The following is an 18,733-nucleotide window of genomic DNA, read 5'->3' as shown; positions in this document are numbered from 1 at the left end:
GTATGTGCCAGGCACTGTGCTCAGTATACATGAGTGAGTGAAACAGCCGTGGTGCTGCGGATTGTCTAGTGGGAGAACTCAAAAAGTGGTTATTTCATGTTAAGAAGAGTACTGTGTGGTGAGAATAATTAAAAGGGGAGATGGACTTCAGGAAGGGTGGTCAGTGAAGAAATATGTAGGGTGGTCTGTGGAGATTATCACTGATGCAGGGTAAGGTCTTTTTGGTAAAGAACATAAGCAGTACTTTACAGCAGAAAATAGCAAGTGCAAATGTTTAAAAAGTCTCTTAGAATCTTCTAGGATTCAAAAGGAGTCTGGTGTGGCTGGAGCACTGTGAGAAATTTGGGAGAGGAGGAGAGGAGGTTGGAGGGTAGTGAGGAACAGAACTTTGTAGGTCATGGTTAGGAGTTTTTATTTGAAAGACACTGGGAGACCAGAAAGGGTTTAAATCAGCTAAACAATAAGTATCTTTCAAAGATCATTCTTAGAAAGGTGTGATACATATGTATATTTTGGGGTATTACTTAGCCATAAAAGAATGAAAGCCTGCCATCTGCAACACCATAGATGGAACTAGAGGGTATTAGGCTGAGTGAAATATGTCAGAGAAAGACAAATACCATGAGATTTCACTTAGGTGGAATTTAAGGAAACAATCAAAGGACCAAGGGGAAAAAAGAGACAAATCAAAATACAGATTCTTAACTGTAGAGAACCAACCTGATGGTTACCCCAGAGGAGGTGGGTCAGGGAATGATGAGCACTTGTCATGATGAGCACTGAGTAATGTACAGAGCTGTTCAGTCACTATATCATATACCCCTGGAACTAATGTAACACTGTATGTTAAATATACTGGAATTAAAATGTAAAAAATAAAAATTAAAAAGCTCATTCTTACAGTTGTAGAGAAGAATGGATTACAGAGGGATGGGGAGGGGAGAGCCCAGTTTGGTGATTACTACAGTGACGTAGGTGAAAGATGACAATGACCTGGGTTGGAGGGATGGCTGGGGAGATGGAAAGGACTGAACGGACTGTGAAATAGGGAGCGCTGCAAGATTTTAACCTCATGTGTCTTCCAGCTGCTCTCTCCTTCGGTGCTTTTCTCCACTCCCACATCTTTAACAATGATAAACCTATGGAAAACTCTAGCCCAAAGGCCCTAATCCTGATGCCACTATTTGACAACTTCAAAGGAATAAGGCTACAGTTACATTTCAGAAATTCAAATGGTTCTAGAGCCATCAAGCCTCTGCCACTTACTGCCAGTTTGATCTGGGCAAGTTACTTCACTTCTCTGTGCCTGTCTGCTCATTTGTACAATGGGAATAATGTACTACCTACTCATAGGTTGTTCTAAGCATTAAATCAATACATAAAAACCATTTGGGCACCAGCTTGCATACACCTAGTGATGGGAAACATTAGTTCAGGACTCCACATTTCTGTCTCCATGTTACAAACTGAAATTCCTTTAGCACCCAAACTAGCTCTTTGATCTGACAATGTCCAGTTCTATTAACGGCACTAGCTGATGATTCCCAACTGCAATCATATTTGACTCTTTGTTCCTAACTCCCTTATCCCACTGCAGGCAGAAAGTTATTGCCCATAGGCACATAATTACTACTAAGTATTATTTTTACTCCCACATAAAGTGCACATAAAATGGAAATTATAGCTTTTTTTATTCTTTCATCAACAAATACTGAGTACCTATTAAGAGAGTCAAGCAGTCAATCTTTCGTCCTTCAGATACAATTCCTGCTATCTGGTCTACACAGGTCTATTTTTGAAGTTCTTCAACAATCTTGACTGGAAATGAAGGGAAAATTCCTCGATGTAATCAGAATGTTGTTTCAAAAGCTACTGAGACCCTTGAAAAAGATCTAAGCATATTTTACTATCTCAAAGTAATTGACTTTACTAATTCAGTTATGGGTACAAAAAAGGGTTCAAGGGCATTGATACCAAAGCTTACTTAGGATGGAGGAAAATGGTTAAGCCGTCCATCCCAAGGTTCACAGTAGCATTAGCCATTCCTGCCTATTGTCTAGCAGGAAGTAGACATCTTTGCATACAGTGTGTATCTATTAATACTATTTTGGTTATAAATATTAAATAATTGATTCTGAAGTTGTTCTTTTCAAGGAAATTTAATTGCAACTGGTTTTGGAGTTTTTGCACTTTCTCTTGCGGGTCGAAAAGGTCTAAACTCTCCAGATAAGAAGGACTGGTAGAGCATAAAGTGTATACACAGGGAATCAGGACACTAAGTTACAGATACTACAGACACAGGCCTTGCCCATAGGCACATAATGATGTATGAAGCATGGATGATACCAAAGGATTTATTGTAAATGTAGTGCTAAATACATTGCAAATAATTATCATTAAAAAGGAACTAGAAAATTACACATGTTTAAAGTATGTGCTTTTTTTCCCGTCACCTTTAAGTTATGGCTAGTACCAACATTTTAAGTACTGAAATACTTAATGTGATGGTCCATTTTCACATAATTTCATGACTGTATCTTCATCTTTATTTTTACACTTGATCTTAGCCAAAAGGCCGAGAAGCGATTCTTCATCTTTATTTTTAAAGCAGTTGACCATGACTTTCAGTTTCAGTTATGATTCTCTGTTTTTATCAATTCTGTAATGATCTGCAGAATCTTGTCATCTGAGTGGAAGAAAAAGGCACCCATGAACAAATTCATCACCTGGCTAAATTCCCAAAGTATACACATGTGAACAGCAGGCATACTTGATTAGAAGATTCTTTTATATTAGAATACAAGACTATACCAGAAATATTCACAAGAAACCTAGAGATGTCCACAAATAGGATTTGTTGCTCTACAGATATTATTGTTATAGTTATTTGACCCTACTATGACAAGTAGGCCAGTGCCCCAAAAAGTGATGTGATTTAACTATTTGTCCTTTATAAGGAATTATTTATTTAAAAATTCTTTTAAGACAGGTAGTTTGCTAACTTTGTCACCTGGCTCAGATATACTGAAGGATCTATAAGCTGTTCCATCGTCTTCAGAATATGTCAGGATTTCCACGGTATGGACAAAGGAGGAGGAACTGATACCAGTTGCTCCATGTTTAGTCTGAACAGAAACAGTAACTTCTAACAGGGAAGAACTCTTGGAGAGGTGTCAATGGGGAAGTGACAGATCTCTCTACACAACAAAAGTATAAACACCAATTAATCTGACAAACAGAGCAACAGAGGCTACAGTATTTGCTAAGGAGGTTATGTTAACAGATGCTTCGCCTTTTCAACAGTTGTTCCGAGACTGTGACTTCTTAAGAACTTCACTGCCCTTCAGATAGGTGTAATAATCAGGGCTGCAAGACTGAAATTCTGTCTTTACATTAGACACTTCAGTAAGAGAGTACCCTGAGAAATTCTGATAACTGGGCCCATGGCCTGACACTCAGTCTTGGGGGCTACTCTGACATTAATTAATAAATAAATGAAGGAAGGAAGGAAGGAAGGAAGAAAAAGAAAAGATCATTTGCTAAAAGGGAAACAATGACGATCTAAAAAGAACCATGAATTTTAAGCTCCCTAAGTTTGAGGGTAGTAGCACTAGATCCATAGCTTCCAACATTTTATTCTATGAGCATTAACTGAGATACTTGTTAAATACAATCAATCATGCTGCAACCCACTGATCAATTCTTAACATCATTCAAAGTGGGAAAACCAAACTGAAATGCTTTGTAATGTGATGCAATGGGAAGAACAGAGCAGCAAGCAGAAAATATCCTTTTCCTAGAAATCCAATTAATCAAAGCTTTAGATAGAACTACTATATAGTTCGCAGGATATAGAGGGCATAGAGAAACACCTTAAATCAAAGCATGAAGATTTAACCAAACAAATCCTAAATGACAAATTTTACCAGTAAAATAATCCAGTTTAATAAAAGTTACTCTATTTAAAAAGGGGGATGGCAGTAGGGGAAAGGGTTATAAATTAAGTGATTAAAAAATAACACACAGGCCTCTCCCATAAAGATTAAATATGTCTGGTCTGGGGTAGGTCTTTGGACTTTGTATTTTAATATCTGCCAAGACGATTCGGATGATTTGGGAAGTTTGGGTGGGAAACACTGCACCAGATTAATGGAAAATTCAGGTGTTTACTACAGGTTTCTGTTGAAAAATAATGTACTTTTTAAACGGACTAGAGCTCTACTTTTGTGATAATGGTCGATAAAAACATGTTGGGAACCTCACAGAATGTCCCTTATAATCATAATTTAACAATGCTCAGTTTCACCATCCTTTTTTCCCGGAAATAGCCAGAAGTTTAGAAGTAAAGCTTAGAAGAGGAAAGAGTAAGATAATTAGATTGTGAATAATGAAGCAATGTCTAGGAGTCTGATGGAATTCAGCGTAAATTTTATGAAAACAATTTTTAATCATATGGACTGTTAAGACTTCAGTGTGCTAATGTACTCAAAATGTTTAAAAATAGTTTTCCAGCTATATTAAAAGCAAATACTTACTTTCAAGGGACATCTTAGGATTTTCAAGCTTTTTTCTTAAAACAGAATCAATGAGAACTCTAAGCTGCTTGAAAATGACAGCTATTTTTACAGGAGCCTGTTGAGAGGAGATGACATATTGTCCAAAGTTAATCTCTGTGAGTGTGAATGTGTTTCAGTAAGTGAAAGAAAGCATGTATACCATGTGTTTAAACACATCTAGACTTGAATATAAAATGTTATTGGAAAAATACAGGGAAATTATTTCCTGTAACTTCTTACAATAACTGTGGAGGTGAAGCCTGAAATTTGGGGGAAGGAATTAATAGTTTTACTGAGGTGTAATTTACTAACCTTAAATAGACAATTTCTACAACCCTGACCTCTTGGAGAGAATTGCATATATTTTTTAAGTCGCATTTAAGTTTACTTCTTCAGTCTAAGACAAATTGTGATGGCACAGAGTAACAGAATGTTTTAGATTTTTTAAAAGCTGGTCACTGTTGATGGGGTTACAAAGAAATAAGCTTATTGCTGGTAGCAATGACTGGTCTAATTTTTCTGGAGGAAAAATTGACCATACTCATTAAAAGCTGTGATTTCTTACAGTTGGTATGAAGTAGAAGGAGCTTAGAAGTCTTGCTTGGCTAATAACAGCAATTCATTTACTCTAAGAAAGTTATTTAAACTTCTCACTGAATATAAGTATCTCATATATGGAAATTAATCACAAGGTTATCAGGATAATAAATTTAGAATAATCCATGTAAAGTTAACTACTGAGACAGTTAACTTAGGGATGGCAAGTTATTATTACTGATAATATAGTCTGCAATAGTAGGGATATTATTTAATTTTTGTATTTAACTGATTTAAAACAGTATAGGCAAGATAAAATAAGGAAGTCTTCCACTTTCAGTGAAATTATAGGGAGAAACTATGCAAACACCAATAAAATTTTAAAAATCTACCTGTTACTGTAAGTAGAAAATTTTAATGTTATGAGATCAGCTGTAGCATGTACCTGAAAATAGATCCAGCCATCAATGGAAAGAAGACGTTCCCGGTGTTGAACTTCAATATCACCACCAAAAAGTAAAACTGGAAAAGGGGTTATTAGAGTAGTTTCCCTCAGATAAACTCGGGTATACCTTACCTGCATAGGAATAAAGAGAGAAAAAAAACTTTGCAGCCTGAAAATGTGAGACATTCATCTGTTTCATGTAAGCATTTCTGTAATTTGCTCATGTAAGATTTACACTGTAAGTTTTGTAAAGCTACCTTTACATTCTAACATCTGTGCATTTATACTATTAAAAGGCATTTTAAAACATTAATTGTAAGGGCAAAGTATATACCTTCAGCATAAATGAAACTATGAACAAGCCATTTTATAATACTAATGCTGTTAATTAGCTCAAAAATAAAACAGTTTCATAGTGTCTGGTTTTTAGATCAATGTTCAGTTATGGTCATTAGTCAGGAATTCCTCAGCTTTTATATTCAAGGGTTATGACAGTGTAATGATTTTTGACCCAGTACTTCAAAATATGGATCCTTGTTAGTTTATAGCAAGCTACGACTGAAAAGATTTTCTTAATTGTAATCTATAAATACTTTTAAACTATCTTGGGTTACACAGTGACTCAAACTGTTGCCAGATCATATAGAGTTCTGTCTAATCCCATATCTCCTTTATTTGGAATGCACATAGAACATGTCTTTGTTCTCTTTTGAGGTAGCACCTTTTGTTGAAATCTCGGAACTGATACATTATTTTTTTTTTGAACTGATACATTATTAAACAATATCTATTTGCTATAATTGTCTTTACTTCAGGTAGGAAAGATGATAGCATAGAAACCTTAATATTTTTCTTTCATTAAGTGAAAGAGATAGGACTTTTTATGAGAAACTATATACACACAGATTTCAAATATGTAAAAAATAAACTGTTCAACTTGAGAACCAAATATAATACTTGTTGGGGCATCGTGACTTGTTACAACTGACTTCTAGAATAAATCTCTGAATAGTGGAATTAAGAATAAGCACTTTACCTTCTCCTGGTATAAGAGCCATCCATAAGTCTGCAAATCTCGATTTACTGAGGATGGATGTACTTGAGCTTTGCCTTGGGCTGTCTCCACAATGCAAGCCAATTTTTCTGTAACATCAACTGATTTTGTATAGATTATCTTCCCCACATTGTCATATAGTCCAGCGGCCAGTACAGCTTTAAGAAGGGCAATTTCTTGGAAGGAAAGGGTCTGTGAGGCTCTGTTTCCTTCCCAGTCATTGGGTGTTGTGGATGATGAAAATCCTGCTGCCTTAACCAACTTGATTAATTCTTGTTTTACATCCTAGATTGGTTTATGTTAAAAAGAGACAAGGTCACAATTGATTAAAATAGAGAAACTGACAATCCTTTAATATATATTGCTGTTTCCCATCAAAATTGATAGGATGCCAAATTATTTAGTTAACTAGAGCCCAAATCAAAGGAGGAAAAAACGATACGGTAAATCAAGAGTTACCTATTTCCATGGCCCAAGACTTTCCGTGTCATAAAACATGTCTAAAATGTGAGAGCAATAAAAATGTGCCTGAACACATTTGAATTCAATATATTTACTTCAGTAGTAGCTCTCTCCACTCAGAGAGGACTAACACTGATGAAGAACAGGAGAGAATCTTGGTCCTGGACTGCAAATACTTTGTTCATTTGCCCCCGAGAATCTCACCTTAATTCTAACAATGACACCTTCATTTAATCTAAAATTGTTGTGAAAAACCTGTATTTGCCTTTAGTAACTAAGTGCCAACCAGTTTAAATTCTATAGGAAGGATGAGCATTTTTCATAGCAAACAGGATACAGTCGATTAAAAGGTGATATTTACATTTGGATTTCCTTTAGGTTTCTGGTTTGGGGCTTAAGAGACTTTGATTCCAGGTGAGAAAAGGCCAAACAGCTGCTCTACCACCACAGGGGAGGTGAAGAGATGGAAAACCTTGCAGCAGGGGACGTGAAGAAAGGAGGCGGGAGGTAGATGGGTGGTTTTAAGGGAGTGGAGACAGGAATCCCAGTGAGTTAGCCCAGAGACAGCTGTTTCTTCACTTTATCCCTTTATCTACTTGTAGAAGGACAAAACTCATTCTCCTGCTCTCGTCCCGGCCGTTATTTTGAATAACAAAAAATAATGGCTTAAGTTATATGGGAATAAAATATTTAACCCTGTAAGATATGAGCACAGAATAGAGAAATTATGTAAGATACACTGTTTATTTTCTGAATACTTTTATAGCATGTCTGCAGTAGAAACTGTTTGCCTTTAGATGGTGTACTGAACATCATTTCCTATGCACCATGAACAGGAAGTATCTGCAGAGGAGCCCTGCTTTTTGCCATCACTTGTCTTTTTATTTTAATCAAACTTCTACTCTCTCTCCTCCAAGAAATAATTCTGGTCCTCAGCAGTCATCAAAACCTGAGTGATGGGCACAGTTGTTAGGTTTCCCTTCCCAAGAGCAGATTTATACACTTGGTCACAATCAGCCACAGAGTACCATGCTGTGGATGCTTTACCATAGCTATCATCCTACCTGCAATGAAGTAGCTGGCTAATGCTCAGGAAAACAGAGAAGAATTTCACTAAAGGGAACTGTGGCTCTTAGGAAAAATGACTAGCTCCTAAGCCTTGGAAGCATTTTATGACTATTACATTATGACTGTTAAATACTATTTTAAATCGCTGTTTAATACATAAAAGTCACCTACTATAAGAAATGAAACAAAAAATTACAAATACAGTAATTCAGCAAATTAAATCTGTACTATATCAATCACCACCCGAGGCATTTCTATTTCTTACAATAAGCCTATCCGTCAACCATATGGCCCCGAATTAGCAAGCTCTATCAAGACTTACCTCTAGGGTTAACAGAGATGTTCTATTAAGAAAGTTTCTCCGGCAGTATGCTATTTCAGAACGACAGCCGCCTTCTTGCCGTGCTTTTTTCCATCTATGTACATAAAATGACCCAAGTTTAACATGTTTTCTTTTCAAACTCTCTGTTTCAGGGGTATTAACCAAAGTAAGCTTTAATGAAATTACAATCACTTAAGGGGGGGGTCTTAATTGTTGTAGGAGTTACTAACTGAATATAGGAGTATGAACTGCAATATGGAGACTTTTTTGTGTATGAGTAAATTATTAACTCCAAATATGAGGTAATATAGGTACAATACAATGTACATTATTCTTAAATTTTAGAAGGATTATAAAAAAATCTTTAATATAATTATACCTTGACAGATGAAGTAACTAAAAGGTAAATCTTAGATTTACCTTTTTAATGCAAGTCAAAGATGAATTTTTTTTTAAGTAAATAACCTCAGTCACTGACTTACTGACAACACCCAGATTATTTCTTTACCCTAGGTATGCGTTGTAGATCGTCAGGTGGTCCGAATCGGCCATAGCCAAAGCTGATTTGGCAAGATCTGCCTCATCTTTCCGACCAATTGGTGTAGTAAAAGGAGACTTCTCGGTCATCACTGCAGCTAGTGTTGCCTATCCATAAATAACCAGAACATTTATCAGTAAAGAGGTATATATGGAAAGGTGATTTGTAAAGGAAAGCAAATCATACAACAGTCCCACTTTCAAGTTGCATGTTTCTTTTCCAACACCTTGTGTTCTTCAATAGCTAGCAGTTTCATTTTAATTAGTTATTGTGGGCTTCACTTAATTTAATTTTAAAAATACAGCACTTCTAGACCATATTTATAAGGAGGTTACATCACCAGAATCAGAGATAAAAACCTGACTGGGTATATAGTGATTCATAGTCTCATATAGGGAGAAGCAATCCAGAGTCATACCTCCTGTATCTTGACTCTTAGCTTACAGAATTTCCATTGCCTGCAATGTTCTTTAAATACTTAAAAAATAATTTGTAATGCATTATGATCCATTTGTTTTTGTTGCAGCTTTTCACATCAACTATCATGTCAGGTTATTTTTGGACTCAGCACAATTCTGGTGAGTATTCTTAATACTAGAGAAACCGAGAATGTTAAACACTTATTCATTCTGTTTTTAAACAGCCCTGGTTTGCAACCCCAGAAAAGGCCACAGCCTGGTAAAACTGGGAAGCTGTAATGGCACAGCAGGCATATAGAGCCCAGAGATTCAGAAGGAGGCACAAAATTTGTTAATTCTGAGATAACCTGATAAAACAGAACTGCCAGTAAGTGCTGGCTCAGAGAGATAATGCAGAAAAAGTGAAGGAATAAAGTTTTTCATTCTCCTTAGGTAAATCTGTGGGGTTCGCAGTTTTAAAAGAATCTACTTTATATAAAGGGGCACCTGGGTGGCTCAGTCAGTTGAGCTTGGTCCAATTCTTGATTTTGGCTCAGGTCAGGATCTCAGGGTCATGAGATCGAGCTCTGGTTGGCCTCTGTACTGGGCAGGAAGCCTGCTTAAGACTCTCCCCTTCCCACCCACCAGAGCTTGCTTGTTCTACCCCCCCATCTATATATTCAATTAAATAAACATTTCAAATGGGATTTTTGATAGCAAAAGTCTAGACAAGCCAAACCCTATTATAAAGTAGTACCTACAGTACTCTTAAGAGATGAATGTATATGATTTTGTATGTAAATACAAAAAGTTAAAAATTATTTCCAAACTTAGCCAAAATGATAAAGTGAAGAAGCAAGAGAAGCATTTATCTTACCACTGGGTCAAGGCAACCAAATATGGCACCAAAAATAAGCATCTTGCCAATCTTGACATTCACAGGCAGAGCTGCAAGGTGTTGGCCCAGTGGAGTCAGTGTAGGCTCATTTAGTTCACATGCTCCAATTTTTCGGAGTAAATTCATTGCATTGCTGATTACTTGAAGCTGAGGAGGATCTAAGGCTTTGGAGAGGAAATCTTCAGGAGAACCAAGATTGCATTTCTGCACATTAAGAAAGAGTGATAAATCAGTATATTATTAGAACTGACCAAAGAGATGGTCAAATTGGAAATAAATTCTGACCAAAGAGACATAAATGTCTCAGTAAGGCTGACCTGTTCTTTTTCTTAAAATTGGGAAGTGTGTGAGAAACTCTGTGTGTGTGTGTTAATGGCTGGCATGAGGAAGAGATCCTCTAGGCCATTTTAGTTTCTTCATTCCTGATTTTTGTAAAGTCAAAATCTAATAAGTGAAGGGAATTAAAGATCTTTTAGAATAGGAAGGTCTTGGTCTATGTCGGGGTTTCTCTATCTCAGCACTGTTATTTTGGGCCAGATAATTTTTTTTTTTTTTAAGATTTTATTTATTTATTTGACAGAAAGAGATCACAAGTAGGCAGAGAGGCACACAGAGTGAGAGGGGAGAAGCAGGCTCGCCGCTGAGCAGAGAGCCCGATGTGGGGCTCGATCCCAGGACCTTGGGATCATGACCTGAGCTGAAGGCAGAGGCTTTAATCCACTGAGTCACCCAGGCGCCCCTGGGCCAGATAATTCTTTAAGAGACTGCTGTGTAATATGCAAGGTTTAGCAGTCATCCCTGGTCTCTACCCACTAGATGCCCATGTAGCATGGCCTCCTCCTCCCCCTAAGGTCTGAAAAGCAAAAATGTCTGAAGACATTGCCAACTGTACTTTGTTGAGCAATACTGCACCAGTTGAGAGCTAGTTTTAGTCTATTAAGGATGGGTGCCTGTGGTCAAATTTAAGTACAGTGGGTTTACTTATAAAAAGATGGGGGACTCAGTCGATTAAGCAACTGCTTTTAGCTCAGGTCATAATCCTGGGATTCTGGGATTGAGCCTCACACTAAACTCCCTGCTCAAACAGGAACCTACTTCTACCTCTTCCCCTGCCTCTGCTGCTTCCCCTGTGTGTGCTGTCTCTCATGCACACTCTTTCTCTCTCTCAAATAAATAAATAAAATCTTAAAAAAAAAAAAAAAGATGGAGGAGTGGTTATTTATTAAAGAGTAAATAAAATTCTTGAAAATCTAGAGCAATGTAGAGTAAGAGAATTTTAAGTGTTCATATTTTGTTCTTCTTTTTAAGAAAGGAGTAGTAAAGAATGAAAAAAATTGCATCCGAATTCCTTTGGCATTACCATAATGTGAAGACATAATTCCTCCAGAGGTACACGCAAGATTTCAGGGACAGAATAATCCATAAAGCCTTCAAATCTGAAAAATAAAATCATATTAAACACTTGACCCATTATCAGAAATGCCACACTATAATGACAGATGTATTTTTGATTTCCAGTGCTGTGTCATACCTTTCTCTTGTGTACATTCTGAAGCAGAAGCCATCTCGGACCCTTCCAGCTCTCCCCTGCCGCTGCAGAGCACTTGCTTTACTGACAAACGTCTCAACCAAAGAACTCATCTGACTGCTTTCATGGTACCTGAAGAAAAGTTTCAGGACAGAATAATTAGATAAAGAGCTTAAATCAAAATCTGAAAAAGGTTGGAAATAGGTGACTGTTAAAATTATATTGAAGACAAGCTAAAAAAAAGTCCATCATAATTGTGAGCCAATTTTCTAAGTCATGCTTCATATTTAAATAATTTAGCCAACTTTCCAAACTGAATCTCAGACTGTCAAAAGCTTCAGATACCTCTACAAGGGAAAAAAATTAATCTGATCATGGAAGATGTTTTATTTTAATGGAAGGCCTATCAATTATGCAATAAGACTTCTTTGAAAGAGTTTGAGAAATGCCTCTCAGTAGTCATATGCATTGCCAAATATTGCTGAAGTTTCCCAATAGAGGGAAAGTGTATATGGATTACAATGGACTATCAAGGAGGTTTTCCCTGTTTTTGCCAAATAACCATTAAAACATTAAAAGTAGTAATCTTTTTATGAAGATTCAGGTAAGGTTAACCTATTAAGTGCCAATTAACATATCATGTACTTTCAGTTATGAAAAATATTCATGCTTCCCATTTATATAGGAGGCAACTGATAATTATACTTACTGAATTATTATTTGCTCAAGACTATAGAGCAGAGATTTTAATCCAACTTTGATTCCAAAATCCATACGCTGTTATAATCTCATAAATGTTTTTGTAAAGATATTTTACAAATTTACAAAAAATTATGTTCTGAAAATTTTCTCAGTTTTCTATAAGTAGTGGTATACAAGCATCACTTGTGGGAAAAATCAAGACATGAAACCTGACATTTACTCTTGGGCATTTTAAAGTTTCTTAAGAGTTTCTCTGAGGCTTTTTGCTTCAGGTAGAATTAGGACATTTGGGATTTTCCCTATATGATTCTGTGATTTCTCCCAAGAATACAGGAGCACCAAACCCTTCTCAAACTTACTTATTTTCTTTTGTTCTTCCAGTGTCAATTACAAATACAACATCTGGAATAGTGATACCTGTTTCTGCGATATTTGTCGCTAAGACAATCTGAAAATAAACAAAAGCCAAAAGATTTAGATAACTTTCAGCAGTGTGCAATCATTTAAACTATACAGTTTGACTTGATGAATTTTAAAAAGTGAATTTCAACATTATTTACAAAAATTCACCATCAACTTGCTATTACTGGGGCATCTGGGTGGCTCAGTGGGTTAAGCCTCTGCCTTCGGCTCAGGTCATGATCTCAGGATCTCGGGATTGAGCCCCCCCATCAGACTCTCTGCTCAGCAGGGATCCTGCTCTCCCCCAACTACTGCCTGCCTCTGCCTCCTTGTTATCTCTGTCAAATAAATAAAATCTTTAAAAAAAAAAAACTTGCCATTACTGTGTAATTTTAATTCTTTACAATTAGTTTTCACAGCTTAGCTTGCCAATTAAAGTTAGGGATTTTTATTCCAACAAAAATACTGTTCCCCTAATTCTAGTCAGTCATCTTAAAATGAACTAAGTAGCCTGGGAAATTGGGTCAGGAATAGAGACAGCTCAGCACAACCATTTACAATTATTGGGGAAAAAACAGTATGTCAGTAAGTTGTTGCTGCCCTGACTCTACTACTAACTAGCTCTGTGACCTCAGCCAAGTCATTTTACCTCAGATGATTTCAGATACGTCTACTGTAACATAGGGGGTAGAAACAGATGATTTCTTAGATCCATTTCTAGTTCTAAAATTCTTAATAGTGATGGCTGCATACTATAGTCCGCATTTTTTCTCTTGAGTCCTTGGAGGTAGAACATTTAGGAAATTTTCCATCAAATAGTCATTTTCATATTGTTCTATCTCAACTCTGTAATTCAACAGTGAATGCTTGTTTTCCTGGGAAAATTTCTAGGAAATAATAATCTGGGTTCTAAGACTTAGATGGGATCTACTGCTCGTTCTAATTAAAAAAATTTAAAAAATTTTTTTTCAGGACACCTGGGTGGCTCAGTTGGTTAAGCATCTGCCTTTGACTCAGGTCATAATCACAAGGTCCTGGGATTAAGTCCTGCATCAGACTCCTTGCTCAGCACAGAGTCTGCTTTTCCCACTTCCTGATGCTACCCCTGCTTGGGCTTGCTTTCTGATAAATAAATAATCTTTTTATTTTTTTATTTTTAAAATTTTTTTAAAGAGGTAGAACTCTCTTCTTTAAACCAAATCTTGGAGGGAAGCCCAAATGTTACAGGTCAGAGCAGCCTCAGAACGCAGGCTCTTTTCTGGGAGCTCTCAGATTCCCCACAGTTCTTACACTGTGCTCTTTTATCCCCTTCTAAATCTGAGAAACTCTCTGCCAAGTACCTCTTCACATTTAGAATCCTGAATGGAGGAGGCATGAAAATACCGAGACTGTTTCCTAACCTAATGGTGTATGTATTAACAAAGATAATCAGGGATGAACAGTCTGGAGAACAACAAAGAATCCTCACAGCATTCAAATAGCTCGACATCCAACATCCCTCGTGAAAAGGATGGGACAGTAGTGATTTTTCTTTTTCTTTTCACAAGCAAAACCCATGCCATAATATTTTTCAACTGTCACTCCCCTAAAAGCCTTGTCCCTTTAATAATGCATAATATAAATATTCAAATACTTAAATTTCATTATTGGGTTCACTTCTGATTATGTTAAGCCAGATAGCATCTGGAGTCTGCATGCAATATATACACTTAATAACATTTTAATAACTGATGTTAAAGAGTCCTAATATTTCACAAAATATTCTCAGATCACACATAAATTTGCTTCATGGAATTTTACCTTCCTGACTCCAGGAGGAGGAAGTGTGAACGCTGCAGCTTGATCTTGAGTTGAAAGAATAGAATGCAGAGCTATCACTTTATATCTGAAAGTTAAAATCATAGTTCTTAGCAAGAGTTTCTCTTTAGAAGACACTGCAAAGAATAACAAAATTTATTTGCAAATAGCAATTAAAAATTTTTTTATTATGAAAAATTTCAAACACAAAAGTTCTGAGAATGATATAATGAAACCCCATATACTCATCAAAGAGAAAATACTTCATATAAATTTATATGGAATATAAGGTTTAGAGAATTTAAAAATATGCTTGGATATGGTAACCGTGACAGCAGTAATGAACCATATCAGCACAGATACACTAAACAGCTGACTCCATATGTCTGGGTGATAAACTGCAACCTGTAGGGGTTTTGCGCTGTCCAGGTGGTGGGGAAGGGGAGTCACCGTCATACTCTCAACCACAGGATTCCCTCTGCATACTCATAATAAGAAGACAAAACAAAAGCAGAAACAATACCTAAAATTTTTAGTATATTAAGTGCTATAATAGAAATGTTAAAAAACTTGAAGGTAAAAAGACGGAAAATTCTGATCAAGAATTTTAATAAACAAAACATTTTTCTATTTCAAAACTACTTGGAATATAATGAAGACTGGTAATTACCGTTCAGAAAAAAATCTTCTGTCAGTTGACAGGAGATCATACAACTGCTGAATATGTGCAAGTCCTGGTAAAAAGATCAATACTGCTCCTTCAATATTTCTGAATTGGGGACTTCTGTCTGAAATTCAACATAAGAAAAAAGTTAAGGGATAGCATATAACACGTTACTAAAACATCTTTAGTAAGCAGAAAAGTTTTATCAAAACAAAATGGAGTCAAATTAGAAAAAAAAGATATATACCTAAGTATATAAGAAGTTCCAAAATGAGATCCAGGTTGATTTTATGGGGATTCATGTAGAGAATAGCATGCTGAGTGCGGCTGCTGTACTTGTGATAAAGTGGATTTAAATCAGCATTTGGTCCAGTGTTAACTGGTACATATTCCTACAAGAAACACAATCAGAAAAAGGAGAACAAAAATATTATGTATTTTTTTTTAAGATTTTATTTATTTCTTTGACAGAGACAGATCACAAGTAGAGGCAGAGAGGCAGGCAGAGAGAGAGGGGGAAGCAGGCTCCCTGCTGAGCAGAGAGCCAGATGCGGGGCTCGATCCCAGGAACCTGAGATCATGACCTGAGCTGAAGGCAGAGGCTTTAACCCACTGAGCCACCCAGGCGCCCCCAAATTATATATTTTTATAAGACAAGGAAAAGTGATGTATTTGCAGTCATTCAAAACTGTTTCTCATTTTGAGAAAATAAAATACAAAAACAAAAAACAAAACCATTATTTTGTTAAAATATACTAAGAGTACAGTTTTTAAGAGTGGAAAAAGAATAAAATTTCATGTCTTGCGTATTTCATTTCATTCAACCTCAATTGTAAAGCAATACTTTTACTCTTGTCATGTACAGACTAAATTAAAGAGCTAAGAAAAACAACACTGTATGCATTGTTCTGTGGCAACTAAGAAGCAGGCCAGGAGAGGTGATAATAACTTTTTGGTGCGTGGGTGGAGGGGCAGAGGGGGAGAGAGAAAGAGAATCTTTTGTAGGCTCCACAGCCCAGCACCAAGTCAGGTAAGGGGCTCGATCTCATGACCCTGAGATGATGACCTGAGCCAAAACTAAGTGAGGCACCCAGGTGTTCCCATAATAACTTTAATAAGTAGTTTATATTGGCCTCATTCCTATTAGATTCTACTTTGGTTGTGAATTTCAATTATCTCTTTTGAAATACCTTTAATTTTCTGAAATCCTTTAGTTTCTAGTTTCTATCTCTGGAGTTTTAGGCAAAGATTTTAGTTTTTGCTTTCTCGATTTATTTGCTTAACTAGAAAATAAAGTAACTTCATGTATCCATCAGATTGGATATAAACATGAAATATCATGGATACAATAAAAATACTGGATATAGTACCACTGGTTAAAATGTTTGGTAATTTAGCTTTTATGATAGTTCCAAAAATAAACATGTCATTGAAACTGACTCTTTAGGAAGAGCTGTGTTTGTTCTGGACAGTTTCACTATATAGCCAAGGTTGACTCATACCAGGACAGAGGCTGCTGAGGAAAAATGGCAAGGATCTCTAGATTTTAGGCCTGCCCCATCTTCAATACCTAAGGTGTTCAGATAAAGTAAAAAAAATAATTACAAATTTACTCCTAAATAACTAGTTGTTGCTATGAAACAATAAAGACTGCTTATTTATATGGTCCTTGATTTTTTTTTTTTTGGTCTATCTTTATGGCCAAAATAGTGTAAAATATCATAAACCAAAGATTAAAGAAATGACCTTTAAAATTTGTTCAAAATCCCATTTCTTCCTTTTTCTACCAAATTATACTCGAATTCACTGAGCCAGCCATTTGATTTCAAACCTCTCATAGAGGTTATACCCTGGATATCACTATCAGATGTCTTTGAAAATGTTTTCTTTTTACCTGATACTTTTTTATCCCCCCTGCTTTGCTTGTAACATTAATGGTAATTTCTTCTTCCTCCTCCAGAAATTTCTGACAGTATTCGGAGTCTTTCTCCAGTACAAAGCCTGTTTCTTCTATTATATCTTCAAGATGAAAAACCTACATAGATTAAGGCATTTAAATGGTGACCTCAAATTCATTTCAGAAAATACATTTTAAAAAGAATGAGGGGATTGTTATTTTTTCAATGTTACCAAATGTTAATGTAGACTACTATGAGAAAAGCTTCTTTCTACATTATTTGGGAATGGAAAACTTGATTGATAGAGATGAGTTTGTCCCTAGAAGTCTCAGGATAAATTAAATTATGGTGTCTATTTTTTAACTTGTGAAAACCAATTAAAAAGAGATGTCTTTATGAACTGAACCCAAAGGATAAACCTTAAGAATAGAACAGGCAGAAAAGAAGCACCACAAACAAGCATAAATTTGAGAGGTGGGTGAAAAAGGAGTTCTTTATTGCCAGTCACCCTCACTCTGGTTATAATGGTTTTGACATGGAAGTGTGTTTTCTGTCCTACATTTCTTAGGTATGTCCTTCAGCAAAATCCTTCCTTCCAGCCCACCCACCCTCCATCCAAGCAGCACCAGCCATCAGATTCCTGAGCCATCTCCAAGTCCTCTCCTGACTTGCAGTATTGTAAGACTAGGTATGGGCTCAGACTACTAGGGCCTATCTTCTGGGGAAGCTCCCTTGTAGGAACGTAGTTTCTGTTCATGTACACATTATAAAGAAAACTTACCTCAACAGGATAGCTTCTTCCTGAAATTCTGAGAATTGGGCAGTGTGTGAAATATGTAGAAAACTTTTCACTGTCTACAGTGGCACTCATTAGAATCAAGTGCAGATCAGACCGTTTCTGTAAAATTTCCTTCAAGATAATCAGTAAGAAGTCTGACTGGACACTTCTTTCATGAACCTAGTATAAACGGAACAAAAAAAATCATAAATAAGTTCTAGTAAGAGGCTCAGATAATCAGATACTCAAACCTACAAAAAGTTAATATTTCAATATAGTCGAAACATGTGGAAGCAGAGAGAAGCTTATGTTTCAATAAGGTAGATCTTCAGAAATGAAAATAGAGTCACCCTCTAAAACTGAAGCCATAAAAATCAGCACAGAATGAACAAAATGAGCTATGATAGTAGGTTGCAAGCTTAGGAGATGGTTTGTAAGTACTTGGTTGTAGCCAAGCCAGGGTGACTCCTAAAGTTCTGCCACTAATACCAAACTGTACTGTCACCACTATCGCAAGATGATGGTTCATGCATTATGTAGAAGGGGGGTTGATGGTAGGGATCTAGCAGGTCTCAATGAGCTGTCCATGAAAAACTGTTTTAATGCCCTTTTGGCACACACATTTTAGGGAAGAACATAACAGATGTGGTATACAGAGCTCTTATCTTTTGAATGTAATTATCTTT

General features: G+C 36.3%; 1 protein-coding gene across 3 annotated transcripts in view; it reads right to left on the bottom strand.

Annotated features, from left to right (window-relative positions):
- Positions 1-2,340: 2,340 nt before the first annotated feature.
- The window catches only part of DHX29 (DExH-box helicase 29), a 58,427-nt gene continuing 42,034 nt past the window's right edge, over positions 2,341-18,733 (bottom strand). For 2 of the 3 annotated variants that reach the window (XM_004744651.3, XM_045075325.1), the window contains 15 exons: positions 18,051-18,227; positions 17,266-17,406; positions 15,619-15,763; positions 15,378-15,495; positions 14,711-14,795; positions 12,868-12,956; positions 11,810-11,938; positions 11,639-11,714; positions 10,258-10,482; positions 8,953-9,089; positions 8,445-8,538; positions 6,575-6,877; positions 5,539-5,670; positions 4,536-4,632; positions 2,341-2,686 (listed from right to left, as the gene is read on the bottom strand). In XM_004744651.3, coding sequence (XP_004744708.1) covers positions 2,631-2,686; positions 4,536-4,632; positions 5,539-5,670; positions 6,575-6,877; positions 8,445-8,538; positions 8,953-9,089; positions 10,258-10,482; positions 11,639-11,714; positions 11,810-11,938; positions 12,868-12,956; positions 14,711-14,795; positions 15,378-15,495; positions 15,619-15,763; positions 17,266-17,406; positions 18,051-18,227 — 2,004 coding nt within the window. In that variant the 3' untranslated portion in view covers positions 2,341-2,630. The remainder of the gene's footprint in view (positions 2,687-4,535; positions 4,633-5,538; positions 5,671-6,574; positions 6,878-8,444; positions 8,539-8,952; positions 9,090-10,257; positions 10,483-11,638; positions 11,715-11,809; positions 11,939-12,867; positions 12,957-14,710; positions 14,796-15,377; positions 15,496-15,618; positions 15,764-17,265; positions 17,407-18,050; positions 18,228-18,733) is intronic. The other variant, XM_045075324.1, reaches the window with a different exon arrangement.

The sequence above is a fragment of the Mustela putorius genome, unplaced genomic scaffold (genome assembly GCF_011764305.1).
Source record: "Mustela putorius furo isolate JIRA1106 unplaced genomic scaffold, ASM1176430v1.1 tig00000145_pilon_pilon_pilon, whole genome shotgun sequence".
NCBI classification, from domain to species: Eukaryota; Metazoa; Chordata; class Mammalia; order Carnivora; family Mustelidae; genus Mustela; species Mustela putorius.
This window is presented reverse-complemented; position numbering and strand designations above follow the sequence as displayed.